This window comes from Thamnophis elegans, chromosome 9 (genome assembly GCF_009769535.1).
Source record: "Thamnophis elegans isolate rThaEle1 chromosome 9, rThaEle1.pri, whole genome shotgun sequence".
In the NCBI taxonomy this organism is placed as follows: domain Eukaryota; kingdom Metazoa; phylum Chordata; class Lepidosauria; order Squamata; family Colubridae; genus Thamnophis; species Thamnophis elegans.
Genome location: NC_045549.1, coordinates 6,491,545 through 6,515,789, shown reverse-complemented (window position 1 = coordinate 6,515,789; position 24,245 = coordinate 6,491,545). Strand labels below are relative to the sequence as shown.

At 45.6% G+C, this 24,245-nt stretch overlaps 1 protein-coding gene across 1 annotated transcript in view; it reads right to left on the bottom strand.

Moving 5' to 3' along the window:
- The window catches only part of ADAMTS3 (ADAM metallopeptidase with thrombospondin type 1 motif 3), a 95,143-nt gene extending 72,740 nt beyond the window's left edge, over positions 1 to 22,403 (bottom strand). The window contains exons 1-2 of the mRNA XM_032224308.1: positions 22,272 to 22,403; positions 21,210 to 21,366 (exon numbers count right to left, since the gene is read on the bottom strand). Of these exons, the coding sequence (XP_032080199.1) occupies positions 21,210 to 21,366; positions 22,272 to 22,403 (289 nt within the window). The remainder of the gene's footprint in view (positions 1 to 21,209; positions 21,367 to 22,271) is intronic.
- Positions 22,404 to 24,245: the final 1,842 nt, after the last annotated feature.

The following is a 24,245-nucleotide window of genomic DNA, read 5'->3' as shown; positions in this document are numbered from 1 at the left end:
ATGCGCCTTTGGCGTTTAGTCATGCCGGCCACATGACCACGGAGATGTCTTTGGACAGGGCTGGCTCTTCGGCTTTGAAACGGAAATGAGCACCGCCCCCTAGAGTTGGGAACGACTGGTACATATGTGCGAGGGGAAACTTTACCTTTGCTTTACCTTAGCTGATATTAAAAATACAATTTTGCATAAATTCTCTTGATGTTATTTTAGAAAGCGGACTTGGTGACCTATTTCGGTTGTGTTGTGTTGTGTTGTGTTGTGTTGGAGCGGGAGAAGCCATTCCAAAAGCAAATTAGAAAGTTGGACAAAACCAAAAACTGCACACACTTATTTTCTTCGACAAACACACTCTCCATAGCAACCGAAGGAAAAGGGGACCGTTTCAAGGCCTCCCTCAAATAATTAATTGGCCTTTAATTAAGTCGGCAGCTTTCTGGAATTTCATGGAGGCAAGTTGTGGGAGTAGTTGGAGCCTCCAGAGTTCACTTGGAGGGATGTAAAAATATTCTTCATGAATGCATAGTAACGGGTGTCTTTCTAACGTTTGCGTCAAAGCCAAAAAACTTTAAAGAAAACAAAAACACTATTATTATTATTTTTTTTAAAAGGAGGATTAGCGTAAATATAAAGCTTTCGGAGACTAGTCTCTAGGAAAACCTCTTTTTTTTTAATGCAAGAGAGAACTTTTATAACTCCATCTTTAGTTAGTATCTGTTTGAGAAGACCTCTCCCCCAAAATGTGAAGGTCTACAATCACAGCACTTGAAATTTAACAGAATGAGATGTTGGGGGGAAAAACATGAAAGGCTGAGTCATTCATTTATGACATTTTCTTCTTCTGGTATTCTGGAAAAGAGGGCCAAGGCCATGAACCAAAGATGAGAGAATCAATCAATCCATTCTTCCTTCCTTCTTTCCTTCCTTCCCTCCCCTTCCTCTCCCTCTTTCCCTCTCTCCCTTCTCTTCCCTTTCCTTCTTTCCCTTCATTACTTCCTTCCTCTCACCTTCCCTCCCTCCTTCCCTCCCTTTCCACTTCTCCCCTTTGTCTTCCTCACCTTCCTCTCTCATTCTCTCCCTTCCTTCTCTTCCCTTCCTTCCTCCTCCCTTCCTTTTCCCCTTCTCTCCTTTGTCTTCCTTTCCTCTCCTTCCTCTCTCCTTCCCTCCCTTCCTTCTCTTCCCTTCCCTTTCCTTCTTTCCCTTCCTTCCTCCTCCCCTCCCTTTCCCCTTCTCTCCTTTGTCTTCCTTTCCTCCCCTTCCTCTCTCCTTCTCTCCCATCCTTCTCTTCCCTTCCCTTCTTTCCCTTCCTTCCTTCCTCCTCCCCGCCTTTTCCCCTTCTCTCCTTTGTCTTCCTTTCCTCCCCTTCCTCTCTCCTTCTCTCCCATCCTTCTCTTCCCTTCCCTTCTTTCCCTTCCTTCCTTCCTTCCTCCTCCCCTCCCTTTCCCCTTCTCTCCTTTGTCTTCCTTTCTTCTCCTTCCTCTCTCCTTCTCTCCCTTCCTGCTCTCCCTTTGCCTTTCCTTCTTTTCCTTCTTTCCTTCCTTCCTCTCATCCTCCCTCCCTTTCCTCTTCTCCCCTTTGTCTTCCTTTCCTTCCTCTTCCCTTCCTCTGTAAGAGTTACGACTGTTTTCCATTTCTACCTCAAGTGACCAAGAATAGGAAGGTTACTTTTATGGCTGGTTTCCTTTTTAAGGAAGTCTACCCGTGGCTGCCCTGGATTGAAGTAGCAAAGAGTCTCCACAAAAAGTGTCTCTCCAATCAAAGGTCTCCTAACAGAAACCACATGTTCTTGAAGATGGGCATGGTAAGTCTTGAAGAAGATGTTGAATAGCCATTTGTCTGGAACGGTATAGGGTTTCCTGCATAGGCAGGGTTTGGACTAGAAGACCTCCAACGTCCCTTCCAACTCTGCTATTGTATTGTATAACAGCAGGAAGCCTGGTCAGCATCCCTGGAGGAAGGCCATTCCTCTGGTTGATTTTTCTAACTGTCAGGAAATTTCTTAGTTCTAAGCTGCTTCTCTCCTTGATTAGTTTCCACCCATTGCTTCTTGTTCTACCCTCAGGTGCTTTGGAGAATAGCTTGGCTCCCTCTTCTTTGGGGCATCCCCTGAGATATTGGAAGACTGCTATCATGTCTAGAATAGAACAGAACAGAACAGAATAAAAACAAATAGAGTAGAATAGAATAGAAAAGAATAGAAAAGAAAAGAATAGAATAGAACAGAATAGAAACAAATAGAGTAGAATAGAATAGAAAAGAATAGAAAAGAATAGAATAGAATAACAGAGTTGGAAGGGACCTTGGAGGTCTTCTAGTCCAACCCCTTACTTAGGCAGGAAACCCTACACCACTTCAGACAAATGGTTATCCAACATCTTCTTAAAAACTTCCAGTGATGGAGCATTTACAACTTCTGGAGGCAACTTCTGTTCCACTGATTAATTGTTCTCACTGTCAGGAAATTTCTCCTTACTTCTAAGTTGCTTCTCTCCTTGATTAGTTTCCATCCATTGCTTGTTGGCTGCCCTCAGGTGCGTTGGAGAATAGCTTGACTCCCTCTTCTTTGTGGCAGCCCCTGAGATATTGGAAGACTGTTATCATGTCTCCCCTAGTCCTTCTTTTCATTAAACTAGACATACCCAGTTCCTACAACCGTTCTTCATATGCTTTAGCCTCCAGTCCCTTAATCATCTTTGTTGCTCTTCTCTGCACTCTTTCCAGAGTCTCCGCATCTTTTTTTATATAGTGGTGACACAAACTGGATGCAACATTCCAAAGTTTTTTAAAAGTGCTATTTATACTTCCCGAGATTGTGATTCTATCCCATTGTTAATGCAACCTAGAGTCTGTGTTGGCTTTTTTTTTGTCAGCTGCTGGCTAATGTTTTAAGTCATCGTCCACCGGGACTCCAAGATCCCTCTCGCAGTTACAAGATCTAAGAATTTAAGGATCTAAGAACAGATCATGTGGTTGTAGATCAGTGAAGGTTGATTGACTAATGAAAGGCCAGATGACACACACACACACACACACACACACAAACACACACACACAAACACACACACACAAAGAGAGGGGGGGAGACAGGGAGACAGACAGAGAGTGACAGAGAATGAGAGGGTGAGGGGGAGAGGGAGAGGAGAGAGCAAGAGAGAGACAGAGAGAGAGAGAGAGGGACAGAGTGAGTCAGAGAGAGAGAGACAGACAGAGACAGAGAGGGGGGAGGGAGGGAGACAGAAAGAGGGGGAGAGAGACAGAGATGGAGAGGAGGAGGGAGAGAGAGAAAGAGAGGGAGGGAGAGAGAGAAGAGTGAGAGAGAGACACACACACACAGAAGGACGGAGGGAGTCAGAGAGAGAGACAAGGAGGGAAGGAGGGACAGAGGGAGAGAGAGACAGAGAGAGAGAGACAGAGAGAGAGAGGGGCAGAGGGGGGGAAGGAAGGATAGAGAGAGAGGGAGGGAGAGAGGGAGAGAGAGAGGGAGGGGCAGAGGGAGAGTTTTCAATTGCCATACAACAAAGAAAATTCCCATCTCAAGAGAATTTCATGTCAAGCGTCTTCCTCTTTGGGAGAAAAATTGACTTTCTTTTTCATCAAATCCAAGTGGTTATTTACAAAAACTTTTTTTTTTTTTTGGCACAAAACTATGGTGGAGAGAAGCTCCAGATGTCATTTGCTGTTCTCCTTCCTAGCGGTTGTTGACATGCTTCCTCTTCGAAACAAACACAAGTGGCAAATGAAAGCAACAGAGGTTGAATTTGCATCACTCCTGGGGAAAAGAAATTTCTCCGGAAAGCCAGGAGAAGAATTTTCACAGCTTTTAAATCCCGCTCTGCTGTTGTCTTCGTTTAATAAGGGCTTCCCTCCAGCTGTCATTCTTACACATCGAACGCATTTGTTAAGAGATTCCTAAAAGTGTCACACATGTCATTGCTTGAGAGATGTCACTGCCCTTCCATAACTGAATTCTTTATTCTTCTGCCCTGTGTTATAAATCCGTTTGCAACTAAGTAGGACAAAAAGAACATCGCCCAGTTAATTGTTAATGTTTTGAGCTTGTCAAGAACTTGACATCAACCAAGAGCTGGGAGCAACGAGGAAGCAAAATGCTATCCCTTGTGATAGGTTAGGAAATAAACCACCATCTATTCAGTGGTGGTATTTAGCGGGTTCGGATTGGTTCGGGCGAACGGGAAGTGGCGACCTTGAGGTGGGCCGTCCACCTGCCCTGGGTTTACGCCATCCTATTTATCAGTGGTGGGTTTCAAAAATTGTTCGAACCTACTCTGTGGGTGTGGCCTCCTTTGTGGGAGTGGCTTGCCACCCATGTGACCGGATGGCAGTGGCTTGCCGCCCATGTGACCGGATATGAAGATGCTGACGACACTTGTCAGAACCACCTTAAATTACCTCACACACAGCACTGGCATGCATAAGAATAGGATGTCAACTTGTCTTTTAAAAGGCATCTTTGGTTTGCGTTAAAACAACTTCAACACACGCAATGTTCTGATTGCACCACAAACGCAGTAGTCATCCTTACCTTTCACAGAGGCACTGAGTTTTATAAATAGGAGCACGATAGTGTAGGATAATCATATCCAAGGACCAGTGGTGGGTTTCAAAAAATTCTGGACCCTCTTCTGTAGGTGTGGCCTGCTTTCCGGGTCCACTGGTGGAACCTCTTCTAACCGGTTCGGTAGATTTGACAAACCGGTTCTACCGAATAGGTGCGAACTGGTAGGAACCCACCTCTGCTATTTATCCACATTTTCTAAACCGTGTGCATGATCAAAGTGCATTGCGTGGAAAGCTGTATGCATATGTGAAAGGCACATGTACGAGGGAAGCGAGGCTGTGCATGCTCTCACAGTTTTGGTGTGCAGCGAGCCAGTGGTAAAATTATGTGAAACCCACCTCTTCGTCTATTTACTACTTAAGGACTGAAAGACTTTAAAAATATCCAGGAGTCTTCCTGGTGGTTGTTTTGAAGGCATCGGTAAAACAGGTTCTGCCTAGCCAACCTTGGCTGATCACGGAGAAGCTAAACAAGGGTCAGTCCTAGTTAGTACTTCCATGAGAAACCACCATGAATGCCAGAATCTCCAGGCTAGGCTGCAAATCAGAACAAAACAAAACCCAAATCCTCTGAAATTGGAAGTTTTAAAGAACAGATTTGGACAGCTTTTTATCCGGGATGAAATAGGGCCTCCTGTTTGAGCAGAGGGTTGGACTAGAATGGGTGCGGGCAATCTGTGGCTCCAGAGCTGCATGCAGCTCTTTCGGCCATCTGCTGCGGCTCCCTGTCCCATCACTGGCTGGCCACACCCCTCCCCTCCCTTACCCGACCTGAGAAGGTAAGGGTGACAGTGGGGGGATGGAGAAGTGGCCGTGGCTGATTCCCTGGCGCCTCATTCTTGTGGAGCTTCTTCCAGCCCTTCTTGGTGGTGGGTGTGCCTCGGTCACATGGGGAGACCCGCGCTGAGTGAGGGCGTCATGTGATTCGGTGGGAGTGAGTGACATCGAGTTTGCTATGCCCACCCAGGTTTTGTGGCTCCCGGTGTTTTGTTTTCTACGGCAAACGGGTCCAAACGGCTCCAAGTGATTACGGTTGCAGACCCCTAGACTAGAAGACCTCCAAGGTCCCTTCCAGGATTCCAAGGATTCAATGAGTCTATGAACCAACCTGGAAATAAGGAGAAATTTCCTGGCAGTGAGAAGAATGAATCAGTGGGACGATTTATGACGAGAAACTGTGGGAGCTCCATCCCTGGAGATTTTTAAGAAAAGACTGGACAACCATTTGCCCAGAATGGTATAGGGTCCCTTGCTTGAGCAGGGGGTTGGACTAGATGACCTCCACGGTTCCCTTCCTACTCTGCTATTCTGCATTCTGACACAAAAGGAAGAAAGAAAAGGCATTTTGGTGGACATACATACATACATACATACATACATACATACATACATTTATTTATTTATTTATTTATTTATTTATTTATTATTTATTTATTTATTTATTTATTTATTTATTTATTTATTTATTTATTTATTTATAGACACAGACGCGTATGAACATACATGGACATGGACACGCAGTCCCTAAGATATCAGGATGGACTTTACATGAAACAGTTCACTCGGGAACGGTTGACGCCAGACCGAAAAAGGGGAGGAAAGACTCTGAGGTAAAAAAAAAAAAAGGCCCATGATTCATTACGTTACATGACAAGAGTTGCTTCAGTTTGACCTGTATCTGGCAAATATTTATTCAAGACTGGTTGTCTTTGAGGGAGGGGGGGAGGGGTGGGAATGGAACGGCGGCCAAAATTTATCCCCTTGGAAAGTAGATAATTCATAAAGCGTAATTGGCAGAGATACGTAGTCATGTATGGCTGTGAGAGTTAGGCCACAAGAAAGGCAGAGCGCCGAAGAATTGCGGTGCTGGAGAAGTTGCTAGATCCCTCCATCTCTTCTTCAACAAAGAAGGAAGGAACAGGCAACCCAGAACTGAGGAGGAATTTCCTGACAGCGAGAACAATTAATCAGCGGAACAACTTGTCTCCAGAAGTTGTGAAGGCTCCGACGCGGGAGGATTTTAAGAAGAGATGGGACGGCCGTTTGTCTGCAATAGTATAGGGCCGTAATGGTGAACTTATTTTCTATTCTATTCCATTCTATATATTCTGTTCTATTCTGTTCTATTCTATTCCATTCTATTGCATTCCATTCCATATTTTCTATTTTATTCCATTCCATTCCATATATTCTGTTCTGTTCTCTTCTCTTCTATTCCATTCCATTCTATTCCATTCCATATTTTCTATTCTATTCTATTCTATTCCATTCCATTCCATATTTTCTATTCTATTCTATTCCATTCCATTCCATATTTTCTATTCTATTCTATTGCATTCCATTCCATATTTTCTATTTTATTCCATTCCATTCCATATATTCTGTTCTGTTCTCTTCTCTTCTATTCCATTCCATATATTCTATTCTATTCTATTCTATTCCATTCCATTCCATTCCATTCCATATTTTCTATTCTATTCTATTCTATTCTATTCTATTCTATTCTATTCCATTCCATTCCATTCCATTCCATTCTATTCCATTCCATTCTTAATTTCTGTGTGAACCTGGGCTAACCACTTGCACCTCATCTATAATCTTGGCCACACAAGATTGATCCACTTGTCCTAACCACTTGTCAGAGAGTCAGATGAGAGGCCAGGATCTTGATGTGCTCCAGGATAGGAAAGAAGTTAAAATCTGCCAGGAAACAACACATTATGTTTTAGCAATAATTCACAGCAGTTGGGAGACATGTAAAGAGGGAGGGGGAGAGAGGGCTTTCATCCCCCCCCCCCAGGAATAATTAAAGGTTGTGTTTTGAAAAGCGAAGCCATTCTTCATCAGGATAATTGCTTCTTTTTCTAAGAAAGTGTGTGTGTGGGGGGGGGAGGTTGTGAGAAAACTGCCCTCTTGCAGCTCAACAATCATTAATTTATGCTTAACCTGCTGTTTTCCCCTCCAGGCTAAAATGTTCAAAGACATAGAAAAACACATGGGTTTTTTTTTTCTTAAAAAACCCAAAACCCCCAAACATTTTGATCCCTCATTTAGGGCGGCTTTAACGATGAGCCTGAAATTAAACCAAACAACTATGAATTTTTAAAGCAGGCCTCCTACTGCAATTTGCGCGGGGATAATATCGAGTTATTTCTCCCGGGGTTGCCCCAGGGGGAGCATGGCGCCGTACAGAGAGTCCCCGACTTACAACGGTCCGCTTAGTGACTGATCCAAGTTGAATTTTTTCAGATCTATGTTTCGTGGCAGTCACGTGGTCATACATTCAGGTGTCTTGGCAACTGGAGTGTTGCTGATATCGTAGAACGTGGAATAAGTAGAATTGGAAGGGACCTTGGAGGTCTTCTAGTCCAACCCCCTGCTCAGGCAGGAGACCTTACATCCGTGATGGCGAACCAAGGGCACGCATGCCACAGGTGGCACGCAGAGCCCTCTCTGCAGGCGCCACGAGCCGTTGTCCCAGCTCAGCTCCACTGTGCGTGCGCACGCACCTCCCGCTGGCCAGCTGATTTCCGGGTCTCTGCTGTGCATGCGCAGAGGCGTGGCACGTGGAGAAGATGCGTACTCATGCACCGGGGGGGGCGAGGGCAAGCGTGAGGGGGTGTGGTGCACCCGTTTTGGGTCCCAGGAGGCTGCAGGCCCAAAATGGGGCACGGGGGAGTTCGGTGTACCCCTCCCCCCGTTTTTGCTCCTAGGAGGCTTTGTTGAGGCCTACTAGGCCCAAAACAGGGCCCAAGGGTCATGCGTACATGTGTGGGAAACGGGGGGGGAGTGTCATGCACACATGTGCAGGGGGCAGGGCATGGGAGGGTGTCACACACATATTGCGTTATGGGTGGGGATGCGACAACTAAAAGGTTCATCCTGACTGCCCTATATCATTCCAGACCAGAACCTGCGCCGGTCTCGTCTTAAAAGGCCTCCAGTGATGGAGCACCCACAACCTCTGAAGGCAACTTCTGTTCCACTGGACATTTCTCCTTAATTCTAGGTTGCTTCTGTCCTTGGTTAGTTTCCATGCATTGTTTACTTCAATGAAAAGAAGGACCAGGGGAGACATGATAGCAGTCTTCCAATATCTGCCACAAAGAAGAGGGAGTCAAACGTGAAGGGTTAATACCACTTTATGAGGCCTTGGTGAGGCCACACTTGGAATCCGGCATTCAGTTTTGGTCGCCACGATGTAGAAAAGATGTGGAGACTCTGGAAAGAGTGCAAAGAAGAGCAACAAAGAGGATTAGGGGACTGGAGGCTAAAACCTATGAAGAACGGTTGCAGGAACTGGTTATGCCTAGCTTAATGAGAAGAAGGACTAGGGGAGACATGATAGCAGAGTTCCAATATCTCAGTGGTTGCCACAAAGAAGAGGGAGTCAAACTATTCTCCAAAGCACCTGAGGGCAGAACAAGAAGCAATGGATGGAAACTAATCAAGGAGAGAAGCAACTTAGAACTGAGGAGAAATTTCCTGACAGGCAGAACAATTAATCAGTGGAACAGAAGTTGCCTCTAGAAGTTGTGAATGCCCCAACACTGGAAGTCTTTAAGAAGATGTTGGATAGCCATTTGTCTGAAACGGTATAGGGTTTCCTGTCTAGGCAAGGGGTTGGACTAGAAGACCTCCAAGGTCAACTAGACATACCTGTAACTCTTCTCCGTATGTTTTAGCCTCCAGCCCGCTCGTCGTTCTTATCCTCACAATGGTGGGAGAAGAAGAAAAAGAACGAGTGGGTTTCCACTTTTTCTGGCTCAATTCATCTTGGCGGCTCCAACAGCGAAGACAGCAACACAAGATGACCTCACCATCCCTCCCTCCAGCTTGGTTTTGCAACCGAAATCATATTTGGACATGATTCGTTCTAAGAGAACGTTCCCTTCCAACCAGCCTTTCTGAACTCCGTCACGAGAGATGCTCGCCTAGAGACAACCGGGGGCCCCAGACGCACGAACACATGCTTAAGATATTTAAAGAAGAATTGTGCAACCCGAAGCTCCTGGATAAGGAAGCCAGCTCATCTTCTCAAGCTGGATCACGCTGTGACGTCCTTCAAGGAGATTTACCTACCTCCCTTCCAACCATTTTTTCCCCCCCAGAGTAAACACGGCAGTGGGAAACATTCCCACGGGGGACGAGACACGTTCTCCCACGAGTCATTTCCTGGTAGATTCCTGACGCTTTCGCTTTACTGCTGCTCTCAAGGGAAATAAGATAATTTCCCTCTGGGTTTTTCTGTAAACTGGCTAATGAAAAGAGGGAAACGGAGCAGGGAAGGGGTGAGTTTGCTTTCCCGCAGGCCTGTTTCCCGAGACAGATGACTAACAGGTTGTGTACTACGCAAGGACTTCATTCCCATGGATGTGTGGGAACTATGACGAGGCAAGAAAAGAGCTGACAAGTCCTCTCTTATAAAAAATATCTGTAGAAGAAGAATAGAGAATCTGTAGAAGAAGAATATTCAAAGCTGGATTGGTCTGTGAAGGAGACCTATAGAAGAGAAGAGAAGAGGAGGAGAGGGGAGGGGAGAGGAGAGGAGAGAAAGATCGGAGAGGAGAGAAGAGAATAGGATAGGAGAAGAGAAAAGAAGAGAAGAATACAATAGAATAGAACAGAACAGAGAAATGGGATAGAGAATAGAATAGAACAGAACAGAACAGAATAAGAGAGTTGGAAGGGACCTTGGAGGTCTTCTAGTCCAACCCCCTGCTTAGGCAGGAAACTCTACATCACTTCAGACAAATAGTTATCCAACATCTTAAAAACTCCCAGATTTCATAACTGACTACAGGTAGACCGTTCAAAGTTACAACGGCACTGAAAAAAAGCGATGGCTGTTGCAACATTTCCATGGTACTGTGATCAAAATTTGGACGTTTGGCAACTGACTCGTCTTTACGACGGTTGCGATGGTCCCGGAGTCATATGATTCACCCCTTTTGCCCACCTTCCGACAAGCCAAGTCAACGGGGGAAGTCCGATTTACTTCCCAACCATGTTGCTCGCTTAACAACTGCCGGGATTCACTTCACAACTCCGTCAAGAAAGGTTGTAAAATGGAACACGACTCACTTCAAGGGATCACCTTTTGCAACTTTCTGATGAGATTTGCTTTTTAAATTTTTTTATTGTTATTATCTTTACTTTAATCAACGTAGGTGCTTAATCAGTGGTGGGATTCAAAAAAAATTTACTACCAGTTCTGTGGCCACCTGTGGCTTGGTGGGCGTGGCACGGCTTGGTGGGCATGGCATAGCTTGGTGGGCCTGTGGCTTGGTGGGCATGGCATAACCTGGTGGGCATGGCATGGTTTGGTGGGTGTGACGTGGCTTGGTGGGTGTGGCTTGGTGGACATGGCAGGGGAAGGTTACTGCAAAATCCCCATTCCCTCCTAATCAGCTGGGACTCAGGAGGCAGAGAATAGATGGGGGCATGGCCAGCCAGAGGTGGTATTTACCGGTATTTACCGGTTCTCCAAACTACTCAAAATTTCCTGCACTGGTTCTCCAAAACTTGTCAGAACCTGCTGAATACCACCTCTGTGCTTAATGAACAGTGTATTGTCTGGATCATTTTACTTACACAGTCCAATATTAATAATAATAATAATAATGCTAATAATAATAATAATACTTGATAATACTTGCTGCTCAAGATCAAGCACTACAAACTAATGCCATGAAAGCAAAGATACAAAAATCCACTGACCATCTAAACTGCCGACTTTGCAATGACGAAGTTGAAACTGTTTCACACTTAATATGTGAGCGCAGCAAAATCGCGCAAACTGATTACAAAGCTAGACATAATCGAGTTGCTAAATTAATCCACTGATCATTATGTAAAAAATACGCCCCACCTGTATCCGAAAACTCATGGGAACATAACGTTGAAAAGGTTAAGGAAAATGAGGTAGTGAAGATCTTATGGGACTTTCAAATACAGACGGATCATCATTTGGAACACAACATGCTAGATATCACAGTTGTTGAGGACCAAAGCGTATAGTTTATTGGTATCGCAGTACCAGGAGATGCCAGAGTTAAAGAAAAAGAACTGGAAAAAAAATCACGAATTCACCTACTAATTTACTGCCTTCCTTAGCAATGGAAGTTTTGGACCCTGTTTTTTATTTTATTTGTTTGTATTTATGATGTATTTCGTAACAACAACCCCTTGAGGTCGTAATTCGAGGATGAACTGCCTAAGCACTCCTTAACCCACATTCCTCTCGTGTATTTTGAAATTAATTGTGCCCGAAAACATTTGCAATCTTAACCTTTTTCTCCATTTCTCTCTTTTTTTTTTTGTTGAGCTGCATTGCAAAACTCCAAACCGTACGAAATAGAAAATTTAGCTCTGCATGATCATTGGGAAAGCAAATCCGTGCAGCAGGCACAGCGCAAGTTATCCCCGATGTTCCCCCAAATTCTAGGATATTATGGGCATTTTTTGTTGTTGTTTCTTTTTCCAACTGGCCGAGATTTATGGGCAAGAACTAATCTGGTGCCAGAAAGAACAGCCCTGCTTTCCACAATCTGGGTAGCGTTTTGTGGGTTTTCCCTGTAATTTTTCCAGATGCAAATATTTGCATACAGCCGACGCTGATTTGCAGTTGCCAACAGAAAGTAAAGTTAAGGCTTTTTTTCTCCCTCGAGTCTCCACAGAATGGAATCTTGTCCAAGAATTTGGTTTAAAAATAATACGAATCATTTCGGCTGAGCTTTGCATGTCTTCTTCTACTTATAGCCTAGCTTCTGTGCATCTTTTGAGTTTTATAATACATCAAGTCAAGAGGCAACAAGTCAAGAGCCACCTCCAAAATCCTGGGCAGTCAACAACGTATTGAGCTGAAACCAGAAACATTTCTGCTGGGAATTCTACCCGAAATTTATAATAGAGTAGAAAATGATGGAGGGAAGACAGGATGTAGAAAGGGGGAGGAGAGAGGGGGAAGAAAGTGTCGGATAAGGTATAAATATAGTGTATGGAGAGCAGAAGAGCCAATAACTGGGTTTTTCTTTCTTTTTTCTTTGGTAGTTGATGGTAAGATTAATTGATGTAAGTACTTAGTAATACAACATGATATTGACTATGCAATAGTATACATGTGATTATATGTTATGAAAATGGAAAATAAAAACTTTCTAAAACTAATAAAGGGAATGCATATTTAATCATTCATGTATTAACTGCAGCTAGAATTGTATTTGCACAACATCACAACATTGGGAAAGTGTAGAGATCCCTATTATGAGAAGGTGATAAGGAAAATATTAAAATGTGCAGAAATGAATAGACTAACATTAGCAATTAAAGAGAAAGAGGAAACTGAATATTATATGATTTGGGAAGTGTTTAATCAATGGTTGGAGGAGAAAAAAAGAGTTTGGAAAAGAAGAAAACCGCGATGTCAAAACCGCGAGTTCTAAACCACGCCAACGAATGAGTGCTGAAGGGTGCTGACAACAGCGCGCCGACAGAAGCGCGCTTTAAATCTAACCCTAACCCTAAACCTAACCCTGAACCTAACCCTAAACCTAACCCTAACCCTAAACCTAAACCTAACCCTGAACCTAACCCTGAACCTAACCCTAAAATTAACCCTGAACCTAACCCTTACCTTAACTTAAATCGCGCTTCTGTCGGCGCGCTGTTGTCGGCGTGCTGTTGTGGGCGCGTTGATGATGTCGCGGTTTCGTCGGCGCACTTTAGTCGAGCGCACATTTGTCGGGTCGCGGTTCTGTGCATGTGCAGAACAATGTTTTAGTCGAATGCACATTTGCAAGCAACGCACGGCTGGCAAAGCACTGCCGACAAAGCGCGCATGCAGTGAACCGGTACTAACCGGTTCAGGAACCCACCCCTGCACCAGATGGATTCGTGACTGGCTGACCAAGCGCACTCAACGCGTAGTCCTCAATGGAACTGCATCTACATGGAGGGAAGCATGCAGTGGAGAACCCCAAGACTCTGTTTTAGGCCCAGCGCTCTTCAACATCTTTGTCAATGAATGAGTCATACCTCTACATGACTAATGCACAAACCAGTGGTTAAATTCAATTTTTTTTATTATCGGTTCTGTGAGCGTGGCTTGGTGGGCGTGGCAGGGCAAGGATACTGCAAAATCCCCATTCCCTCCCCACTCTGGGGCCAGCCAGAGGTGGCATTTGCCGGTTCTCCGAACTACTCAAATATTTCCACTACCGGTTCTCCAGAATCTCTCCTTAGTTCTAAGTTGCTTCTCTCCTTATTTAGTTCCCATCCATTGCTTCTTGTCCTGCCTTCAGGTGCTTTGGAGAGTAGCTTGACTGCAGTAGTGGTTTGCTAACCGTTTACTATTCGGTTCGCTCGTGCACTCACCATGCAACGATTGTGCAAAAGCGTCAGGGCAGGTGGGCGGAGCCTCCCGCCACCACCGCTACCGGTTCGGCCGAACCGGCAGCAACCACCTCTGCTTGACTCCCTCTTCTTTGTGGCAGCCCCTGAGAGATTGGAACTCTGCTATCCTCCAGTTGTTTTTATTCCACTTTCTTTGGCTTCCAGGAAGGAGCTGACCTAGGGTGATCCTTGGGAGAACTTGGCTGGCTTCCCATTCCAGCCAGACACAACTTTCTTCATTTCTTCTAGCCAGACTAAACCTTTTTTCAGATATTTGAGATGTCTGTTTGTGTGTGACAACGAGAAAAAGAGATTTTATGGAGAACCGAAAGATGTTCCTGGACACATCGGGAAGGCATTCGGAGGAGAAAAATTGGCCGGCTAACACAGCTTAATTGCTCGCCTCGGTTTCTTTGGAGCCGTTCCCTAATTTATTTATGAAACAGGACTACCCCAGTAGTTTGGCTCTTGAAGAAAATTTCCTCAAAGGATTGCTGTTCCCTTACGTGCCACACTGGGTAGAGAGTTTTGCTTTCCATCATGTTCCCTTTTTTGGGGTCTTCCTTGCCAGGTTGAATGGGGACAAGGTTCGGACTGATTTTGGCTGGGAAGAGGGATGTTCTTCTCAACATCCTTCAAGGCTGCCCTTGAAGAGTGTTCGAAGACTTCAGTTAGTCCAGAATGCAGCCGTGCGAGTGATTGTGGGCGTACCTAGGTACGCCCACGTTACACCTATCCTCCGCGAGCTGCACTGGTTTCCCATTGGTCTCCAGACATGCTTCAAGGTGCTAGTCGTTACTTTTAAAGCCCTACATGGTATAGGACCTGGCTACCTGAGAGACCGCCTCCTGCCATTTACCTCCCAGAGACCCATAAGATCTCACAGACTAGGCCTCCTCCGGATTCCATGTGCTGGTCAATGTCGGCTGGCGACTCCCCGGGGGAGGGCCTTCTCTGTAGCTGATCCGGCCCTATGGAACGATTTTCCAGTGGAGATCCGGACCCTTACTACCCTTCCGGCCTTCCGCAAAGTGACCAAGATCTGGCTGTTCCGGCAGGCCTGGGGCTGTTGATTTATCCAGCCCCATCCAAAGTTATGAAAGTTGTGCTATTTTATTGTTGTTTTTTAATTTTTGTATCCCCCTTCCCTTTTTATCTGTAAGCCGCCCTGAGTCTCTTTGAGAGTGGGCAGCATACAAACCCAATAAATGAATGATGATGAAATGAATTATCTTTCTCACAGCTTGGTTGTTGAAGGAACAGTCCTTCTGCATCTTATCATCAAATAGAATACAGGATCCCATCTTAAGCAATCCGTGGGAGAAAGTGAGTTCTAGTTTCGCCTTAGGTGACTTTGGGCCAATCACCAAGAGAGTTCTAGACCCATCTTAGGCATGAAAGATAGCCGGGTGAATTTGGGCCAATCACCAAGAGAGTTCTAGTCTATATATATAAAAGCCAAATACCTCTCACTCATCACAAAATCTCCAGAAGTGTAAAGCCTACAAACTTGACATTTGGCAGGTATGTTCCCATTGGCTTCAAGGTGCTCGCTAAGAAAGGATTTTTCAAAATGACCATCAGATCATTAGTAATTCTTATACAGTAATTAACATGATCTGATGTTAAGGAGTTAGACATTCTACTCTCCCTCCCCACCTGAAAAGAACTCTGCTCCAACTGCCAGTTGCCTCACATTCCATTATCTCAGTTGAAACTGGCAGACGTCTCACTCCTTCACTCAGGAGCAGTCCGGGGCTCCTTACAGTACTTAAACGTTGGTACCTCACCAAAATGTCTACGCCTTCCACCTATGGAACTACTTCTGGACTCAAGGCGGCGGGAGCGATATTCCCTTATGTGTTTCAATCACTGACCACCACTGAGCCAACAGATTGAACCGGATTTCTCCTGCCCGATCACATAGTTTTGTCCCGAAGCACGGGTATCCAGCTCGTACAGAATAACCAAGTGGAATTAATTTCTCATCTGGTCCAATTAAAATTTTATCTAATTCCTGGTTCTTGTTTCAAAAATATACAATTGCTTACTGATTCGAAAAACGGAAGCAGAAAGAGTAAAAGAAGTCATGGTAACCTGGGCCCAAAACATCGGCCACTCAATAGATCTAGACGACTGGGAAAGAGTCTGGGAATGGAATCTAAAATTGACAAAGTCGACGGCCTATAAAGAAAATGTATATAAAATGTTCTACCGCTGGCATCTTCCACCGACAAGACTGGCGAAAATGTCTTCAAAAGTTTCAGCCATATGCTGGAAATGTAAAACGGTGCTGGGCACGTACTACCATATGTGGTGGACGTGTCCGGTAGCCAAAGCATATTGGAAGCAAATACTAGGATGGCTGAATGGAATCCTGTCAATTAAACTATGCTTTAAGCCGGAAACTTTCTTATTAGGAATAATAGATCAAAAAATTTGCAAATCTGACCAATACCTCCTAGTCCATATTCTGACAGCGTCAAGGATTGTTTACGCACAATGCTGGAAGAGTGAAAATGCCCCCACCAACACTATGGTGATGAATAAAATTTTAGAACTAGCAGAAATGAACAGACTGACGATGCGAATTAATGACAAAGAAGACACAGACTTTTATACAGTCTGGGAGAAGCTATACAAATGGCTTGATGAGTCAGTGAAGACCTAGACATAAAAAGAGATAGCTAACTAACCTATCACGATTAAACCAATAACTCAAATGAACAATATACAACAACTGAGAGATAAACGAAAGGAGAAATGTATCAGGGGCGAGAACCCACCGTCGAGCAATTTTGTCACGCTACAATGCTGGGAAAACTTTAAAAAGCTGATAGGAAATTCGCTATAATTACCTGCACGAAATTAGTGATCAAACTTCATTTTAGATGAGACGAGAAGACGTATAATCCTTGCCTCTTCAAGCAAGGAAAGGGAAAGAGAACCAGATTGTCCTCAGCAGAGGAAAATATGCAAATGTAACAAAGGTTAGAAGGGAGGGAAGGAGGATAGTAGGGAAGTCAGGATGGAGAGGAGAAAGGGGAGGAATAGGAAAGGCAGAAGAAGGGGGGAAGAAAGAGGAGGAAGAGAAAGAAGAGAAGGGAAAGAAGGTGGGAAGAAAGAAGGAGAGAAGAAAGAGAAGAAACTGGGGGAGGAAGGAGGGAGGGAAGAAGAGAGGGTAGTAAAGAGGGAAAGAGGGAGGGAAAGAAAGAGAGAAGGAGAGTTGAAAGGAAGGAGGGAAGGAGGGAGGAAAGGAGGGAGATTAAGAGAAAAGGAAGGAGGAGGGAAAGAGGCAGGGAAGGAGGGAAGGTATGTGTGAAGGAGGGGGGGAGCGAGGGAGGGAAAGGAGGGGGAAGGAAAGGAGAAAAGGAGAAAAGAAAGGAGGGAAGGCAGGGGAGAAGGAAGTAAGGGGGGACGGAAGAAAAGAGGGAGGGAAAGATACCTAACCTTTGATGTTTATAATGATTTGATAGTATGGGAATATCTCGAAATGTAGTTGTATTGTTTGTTACAAGTTATGGATGTTGTATTTTCTTTTTACCAATAAAATCTTAAATTTTTTTTAAAAAAAAAAAGAATAACCAAGTGGGAAGGATGTATTCGTCATCACCATAATGAAATCCACCCACTTGTAAAGAAGGAAGGAAGGGAAGGAAGGAAGGAAGGGAGGGAGGGAGGGAGGGAGGGAGGGAGGGAAGGAAGGAAGGAAGGAAGGAAGGAAGGAAGGAAGGAAGGAAGGAAGGGGGAAAGGGGGAGGAAACCTTCCTCAAGGTAACAGTAAGGCAATTCAGGAGATGTAAGGTTAGGAAGCAAAGGAAAACAAGAACATCTCACACAATGTCAGCTTACAGCTAAAGAAATCCAATGATACAATCACACAAAGAGCAACAACAGAACTCCAGAAGACAACTTCTTCATTTCTCCTACCCTGCTCTGCTACAAAACTTCAGAGGTTGATGTACTTAACTTTCAAAGTCTTCCCACATTCAACTGCTGAACGTCAGATGCGGCACTACAAATTCACTTCCCAAAAAAAAGGACGCTTCAGAGATTCCCAAGCCTATCTATCTGCGACCCTTTAAAGTAGCTATGTCTTTTCCGGGGATCACCCAGCCAATTTAAATGGTATCCTAACAGGCCTGTGCAAATCCTTCAAAAAGAGAGTTTCAGGCTGCATGGGACCACACCTACCCTTTTGTATCATTAAAGCAGCTGCATCTTTTTACTGCTTTGGGAACTATCTTTGCAGGCAGACGCAGGCATGGCCGATTTGTATCGTGACTACGCACACACACCGACAGCTGCGAACATTGACTAAATTTGTACCTATGTATTCTGGAGCCTCTTTCATGGAATCACATGGAAGTTCTCCAGATCCCTTTTAATCGGTCCTCAGAGCTGTGGCAGAACAGGGGTTTACTTTTGAGTAAACATTTGATTTACAGGACAATGTCATCGACACTCCTCCATCTGCCAATTCTATGACACAAAGGCTTTGGTGTCTCTATTCCTGGTGGGTCAATATGATCTTCTCCTCTGTATTCTTGGAGTGTCAGTTCTTCTATTGAGCCCTGTAAAATTGGGGTTCTGACCTAGGCTTCCCCAAAAGGCATGAGACAGATTCCAGATCCCGACAAAACTCCTTTTTTTAAACGAATGTGAATTCCTCTCATTCACATTCAGCAAAAAGGCCTGGAAAACAGCCTTTCAAATGAGTATTTATGACCACAGACCTTATCTAGATTGGAAAGCTGCCATTTAAATATTGTCCAAATGAGGTGCTGTGTAAGGAAAGACTGGGCACAGAGTCTCTGAAATTCAGGGACAGATCTTCTCACTCCTGAAATGAATGAATGATGAATTGTTTCCTGCAAAAGCCCACCCCCCTTTCGCTCCTCTTATTTCCTCTGGGAGGGGCCGTTCACCGTTCACCTGTGGCTTTACTCCCAAGTCAACCCTGATTTCTTAGCTGTTCTTTTCTTCTGGCAGCTCTGCGCATACGCACACTGGGAACAGGCTCCAGCTGTTCCTCTGCCTCACTGCTATCTAGCTCCGAAGGCAGCTGAGAACTGCCAGACGGCCTCGACCCCCTCTCTGCTTCTGATGCAGAGCCCTCATCAGAGCCTTCCCCAGACTCCAGGACTGGCCCATGTTCCTCCCCAACCTCCTCACTGTCTGACTCTGCTGCCAGTTCCGCTGGTGGGTCACAACAATTGGATCTCTAATATTGATCTGAGGCATCCATTCCCAGTCAAAAATGAGAGAGAGAGACAGAGAGAGACAGAGAGAGAGAGAGACAGAGATAGAGACAGAGAGACAGAGAGACAGAGACAGAGACAGAGACAGAGAGACAGACAGAGACAGAGACAGAGAGAGAGACAGAGACAGAGAGATAGAAAAGAGATAAGAGAGAGAGAGAAAGAGACAGAGAGACAGAGAGAGAGACAGACAGACAGACGGATGGAGAGACAGAGACAGACAGAGAGAGATGACAGAGAGACAGAGACAGAGAGATGGAGAGACAGAGAGAGATGACAGAGAGACAAAGAAACAGTGTGTGTGAGAGAGATACAGAGATAGAGAGAGACAGTGAGAGAGAGAGAGCTGAAGAGCTGAAGGGGAGATGTCTTTGTTATGTAGAATAGACTGGTGCAGGCCTTTTAATGGCCCATTGACAAAGGTGGGGGAGCTATTAAGAGTGAGTCTGTTTCCTGCCTAAAAGCATGTTTCTCCATTTCCGATCTAGGAAAAATATAATATTCTGGCTTTTCAATATTTCCCGGGATATTTCATTTTTTTCTAGGAGAGGGGTGTGGTTGCTAACTTCCTACACTTTCTCTGCAGCTCCCTGGATTGTCTCTTCACCATGGAAAACAGGTTGCTGGATAATTGGGTTTGAAGTCCCAAACAGTTCAGCTGCTTGTCTGCTTCTCTCTCGGGTCAAGTTAACAGAGTTAATTACAAAGCGCGAAAGAAAGACCAAATATGATATCGCCATAGATCTTCCTTAATTACATGTTTATCCTGCCGCTTCTACGCTTGTGTCATTGCGGGACCTCCAGAGAATCCGCGGTATCGAACCACAGTGGCGGCTTCATCAGTGCTATTCAGGCTTTTCCAGGCTGAGACTTTGAATTGAATCAAGTATCTTTGTCCACCCAAAAAAAAAAAAGTGACACGGGTAGTCCTCAACTTACGGCCTCAATTAAGGCCAAAACCTCTATGGCTAAGTGAGATAATTCGTTTCAATGAATTTTGGGGGGAACCCCATGACATTTTTTTTAAGCGAATCGCTGCAGTGATTCAGTTAGTAACACAATTGTTCAGTGAATCTGGCTTCCCCATTGATATTTCCTTGTCGGAAGGTCGCATAAGATAAATCACACGGACTCCAGGATATGGGCAACCGTCATAAATATGAGTCAGTTGCCACGCGCCTGAGTTTTAGTCACGTGACCACGGGGAAACTGCAATGGCTGTCCTAAGTCACATTTTAAATGGCCATTGCAGAGGTGGGTTCCTGCCAGTTCGCACCAGTTTGGTAGAACCGGTTCATCAAATCTACCGAACCGGTTAGAAGAGGTTCCACCAGTGGACCCGGAAAGCAGGCCACACCTACAGAAGAGGTTCCGAAAATTTTTGAAACCCACCACTGATACACACACACACACAGAGAGACATAGAGACAGACAGACAGACAGACAGACTCACACAGAGAGAGAAAGAAAGGAAGAAAGAAATAAAGAAAGAAAAAAAGAAGAAAAGAAAGAAAAAGTGAGAGAGATGAAAGAAAAAAAGGGAAAAGGGACAGAGAGACAAAAGGAAGGCGAGAGAGAGAGAAAGAAAGGAAGGAAGGGAGGAAGGAAGAAAGAAAGAAAGAAAGAAGAAAAAAGAAAGAAAAAGTGAGAGAGAGATGAAAGAAAAAAAGGAAAAAGGGACAGAGAGACAAAAGGAAGGAGAGAGAGAGAGAGAGAGAGAGAGAGAGAAAGAAAGAAAACACATGGCCGGCAAGCCACTCCCACCAGGTCACATGGCCGGCAAGCCACTCCCACAAAGGAGGCCACACCCACAGAGTAGGTTCGAAAAAATTTTGAAACCCACCACTGGGCCATTGTGGTAAGTCTGAATGGTCAGTAAACAAATGGTCATAAGTGGAGGACTGCCTTTGGAGGGAACGAACCTTGGGAGAAAGGAAGGAAAGAGGTGGTAAAGGAGGGATTCGTAGAGAGAAGCTATACCTTTACTTTGGAAATCAGGGAGAATATCGGTTGAACTCTGGGCAAGTGCTGACCTCCTATACACCATGTGAAGCCTTCCTCTCTCTTCCTCCATTTGTTGGCCTTTCTCCAGGGGCTCAATGAAAAATTCGTCTGCGCCAACTTTGATCATGCCAGCCTAGGGAGAGAAGGAAAAAAAGAAAAGAAAGGGAAGAGGGCTTAAACAAGTAAAGAATCCTGCCTCCTACTGATTTGTAAAAACAAACCACTGCTATTGCGACAAACCAGGGAGCTCAGTGGCTAAGACTCTGAGGTTGTCCATCGGCAGTTCGGCAGTTCGAATCCCTGACACTGCATAACAGAGCGAGCTCCCGTTACTTGTCCCAGCTTCTGCTAACCGGCTAACGATGAGTTCCAAAGGGACGGGGTGACTCAGTGGCTCAGACACTGAACTTGTCGATCGAAAGGTCGGCAGTTCAGCGGTTCAAATCCCTAGCGCCGCGTAACAGAGTGAGCTCCCGTAACTTGTCCCAGTTTCTGTTAAACTAGCAGTTCGAAAGCACGTTAAAAATGCAAGTAGAAAAATAGGGACCGCCTTTGGTGGGAAGGGAACGGCGTTCCGTGCGGCTTTGGCATTTAATCATGCCGGCCACATGACCATGGAGACGTCTTCGGACGAAGACGCTGGCTGTTCGGCTTTGAAAGGGAGATGAGCACAGCCTCCTAGAGTCGGGAAGGGCTAGCACATATGTGTGAGGGGAACCTTTATCTTTACCTATCATGAAATAGCAAACTAATGAAAGTAATATACCCTGTTTTCCTGAAAATAAGATCTATCCCGAAAATAAGCCCTAGTGTGTTTTGCACATGCTCCTAGTATAAGCCCTGCCCCACTCCCAAATAAGCCCTACTTAAGAGCCTGCACAGCCGCCCAGGTGCCCATTGCATCTGGTTACCCGTGGTGCCACAGTCACTCACAGGGGTGCAGCCACGAGGTGAGGTGGGGTGGTGCAGAGCTGCTTGATGCACCCTGCACTGGCCTACGTTGGGGCCCCTGCCCCCATGCCATCCATGCCCCAATACCTGCCTTGTGGAGGCAGCACCAGCAGCCATGTGCCGCAGAAGCCCACGTAGCCGTTGGCCAACTTCTAATACTTGTTCAGGACAGGCCATGACAGAGCACAAGGCCGTGCGGTGTGCTGGTGCTGTGGCCATGAGCAAGGCAGGTGTCAGGACATGGGTGACCTGGCTGAGGGGGCCCTGAGGTAATCTGGTGCAGGGTGGATGGGGCAGTTCCACCTGCCCCACCTTGTGGCTGCGGCACCGGTGCGTTGCTCGGCCTCCTGCTCCACAACTGCAAGCAAGTAGAGGTAGGCTGGCGGAAATGGTGGGTTGCGACAAGTACACCCTGGTACGGGCGTACCATTGCTTGCCGGAAGCACCAGGTTCCATTCTGATACGGTGCTCCGGAGGGCCCACCCGCCCTCATTCCTTACTGGTATTTGAGGTTTTCGGGGCTTACGCGCACGTGCATGGAGCGTACGGCACCTGCGTGATGCTCTGCTGAGCAGCTGGAGCATCGCGGGCGGTAAGCACGCATGTGTATGCATGCTTTGCCCGTTCATGTGGTGGACCCTGGCCCCGTTGCATCATACTAGTTGCAACAGGATCCGGATTCCACCACTGGCTGGAGCCCATGTGGACTCCTGCTAGATGGTGCTGCTGGTGCTGTGTCGTGTCAGGGCATGGCTGGCCTGGCTACAGGGGCCCTGATGTGAGATGGTGTGGGGCACACAAGGCAGCTCCAACCGCCCACCTTGTGGCTGCGGCACCGATGCGTTGCTCAGCCTCCTGCTCCATTGCAGCCGCAAGGAAGTCATCGTGAGCTGCCGGCCATGTGGCCTCCTGCTAGACAGAGCTACTAGCGCTGTGCCCATGTCGGGCATGGGGTGGCCTGGCGGCAGGGGCCCCGAGGTAAGATGGTGCGGGCGTATGGGGCATCTTCATTTTCCCCTGCCTTGAGGCAGAAGAAGTAGGCCTCATGTACATGGGGGGGGGCACGACAAAACCACGCTCGACTAAAGCGTGCCCGATTAAAACTATTTGCAAAAACTGACCCTTTCCCTGCCAAAAAACCGGCATGCATAGCCTTTAGGAGGCTTATAGAGTGCTCCTGGGGGCTGGGGGGGCTGGGGGGGCAAAATTGAGCAAAAAAACAGCCCGTTTTCACTCATTTCTGCCCTCCCCAGGAGAACTCTGAAAGCTTCCTAAAGGCTATGTATGGCCATTTTGGTGAAGGGGGTGGGGTTTCTAGCGGCAAAAAAAGTGCTGTATTCAGTGTATAAGACGCACCCAGATTTTCAGCCTCTTTTTTTTAAAGAAAAAGGTGTGTCTTACATTCTGGAAAATATGGTACATATTTTCATCCAATATATTTTGGCTTTTACGCATGTACACCACATATGATAATATGACCCCAGGGTCTGTTCCAACATTTTGCTGATTTATCTTTAAACAAAAAGATGTTGAGACTCTGGAAAAAAATGCAAAAAAGAACAACTAAGGCCTAAAACATACAGAGAACGGTTGCAGGATTTGGGTTTGGAGAAAAGAAGGACTGGGTTTTTTAGATCCAACCCCATTTCAGTGGCTACAGTGTTTAGCTACAACCCAGATTTTAAGCATGGTTTATCCTTGGTTTATCACTTTTCTCTCAACCTGCCAGCACAGGGTTGCTCTGAGGATGCTAACTTTGCATTTGTTAGCTATTTTGGGAATGTCTCTGCTGAAATCTAAAGTTGGCTAGGAACGTTTCATGCAAGCTAAAGAAATATGAGAGATAACATAAAAATGACGAATTGACGGGATTTGCCTCTACAAGTCAGGAAATGTGGAATTTGGCAACAAGGATGGGGCAAATATCATATATATTTCTGACATCTTTATTTATCTGCACTTTGTGGATTTATTAGACTCTGCAAAGGTTCTTCGGCTGAAGACACCTCTCTTAAGTTCAGGAGATGCCTTCTCATTACAACTCCAATGGAACAATGTCTT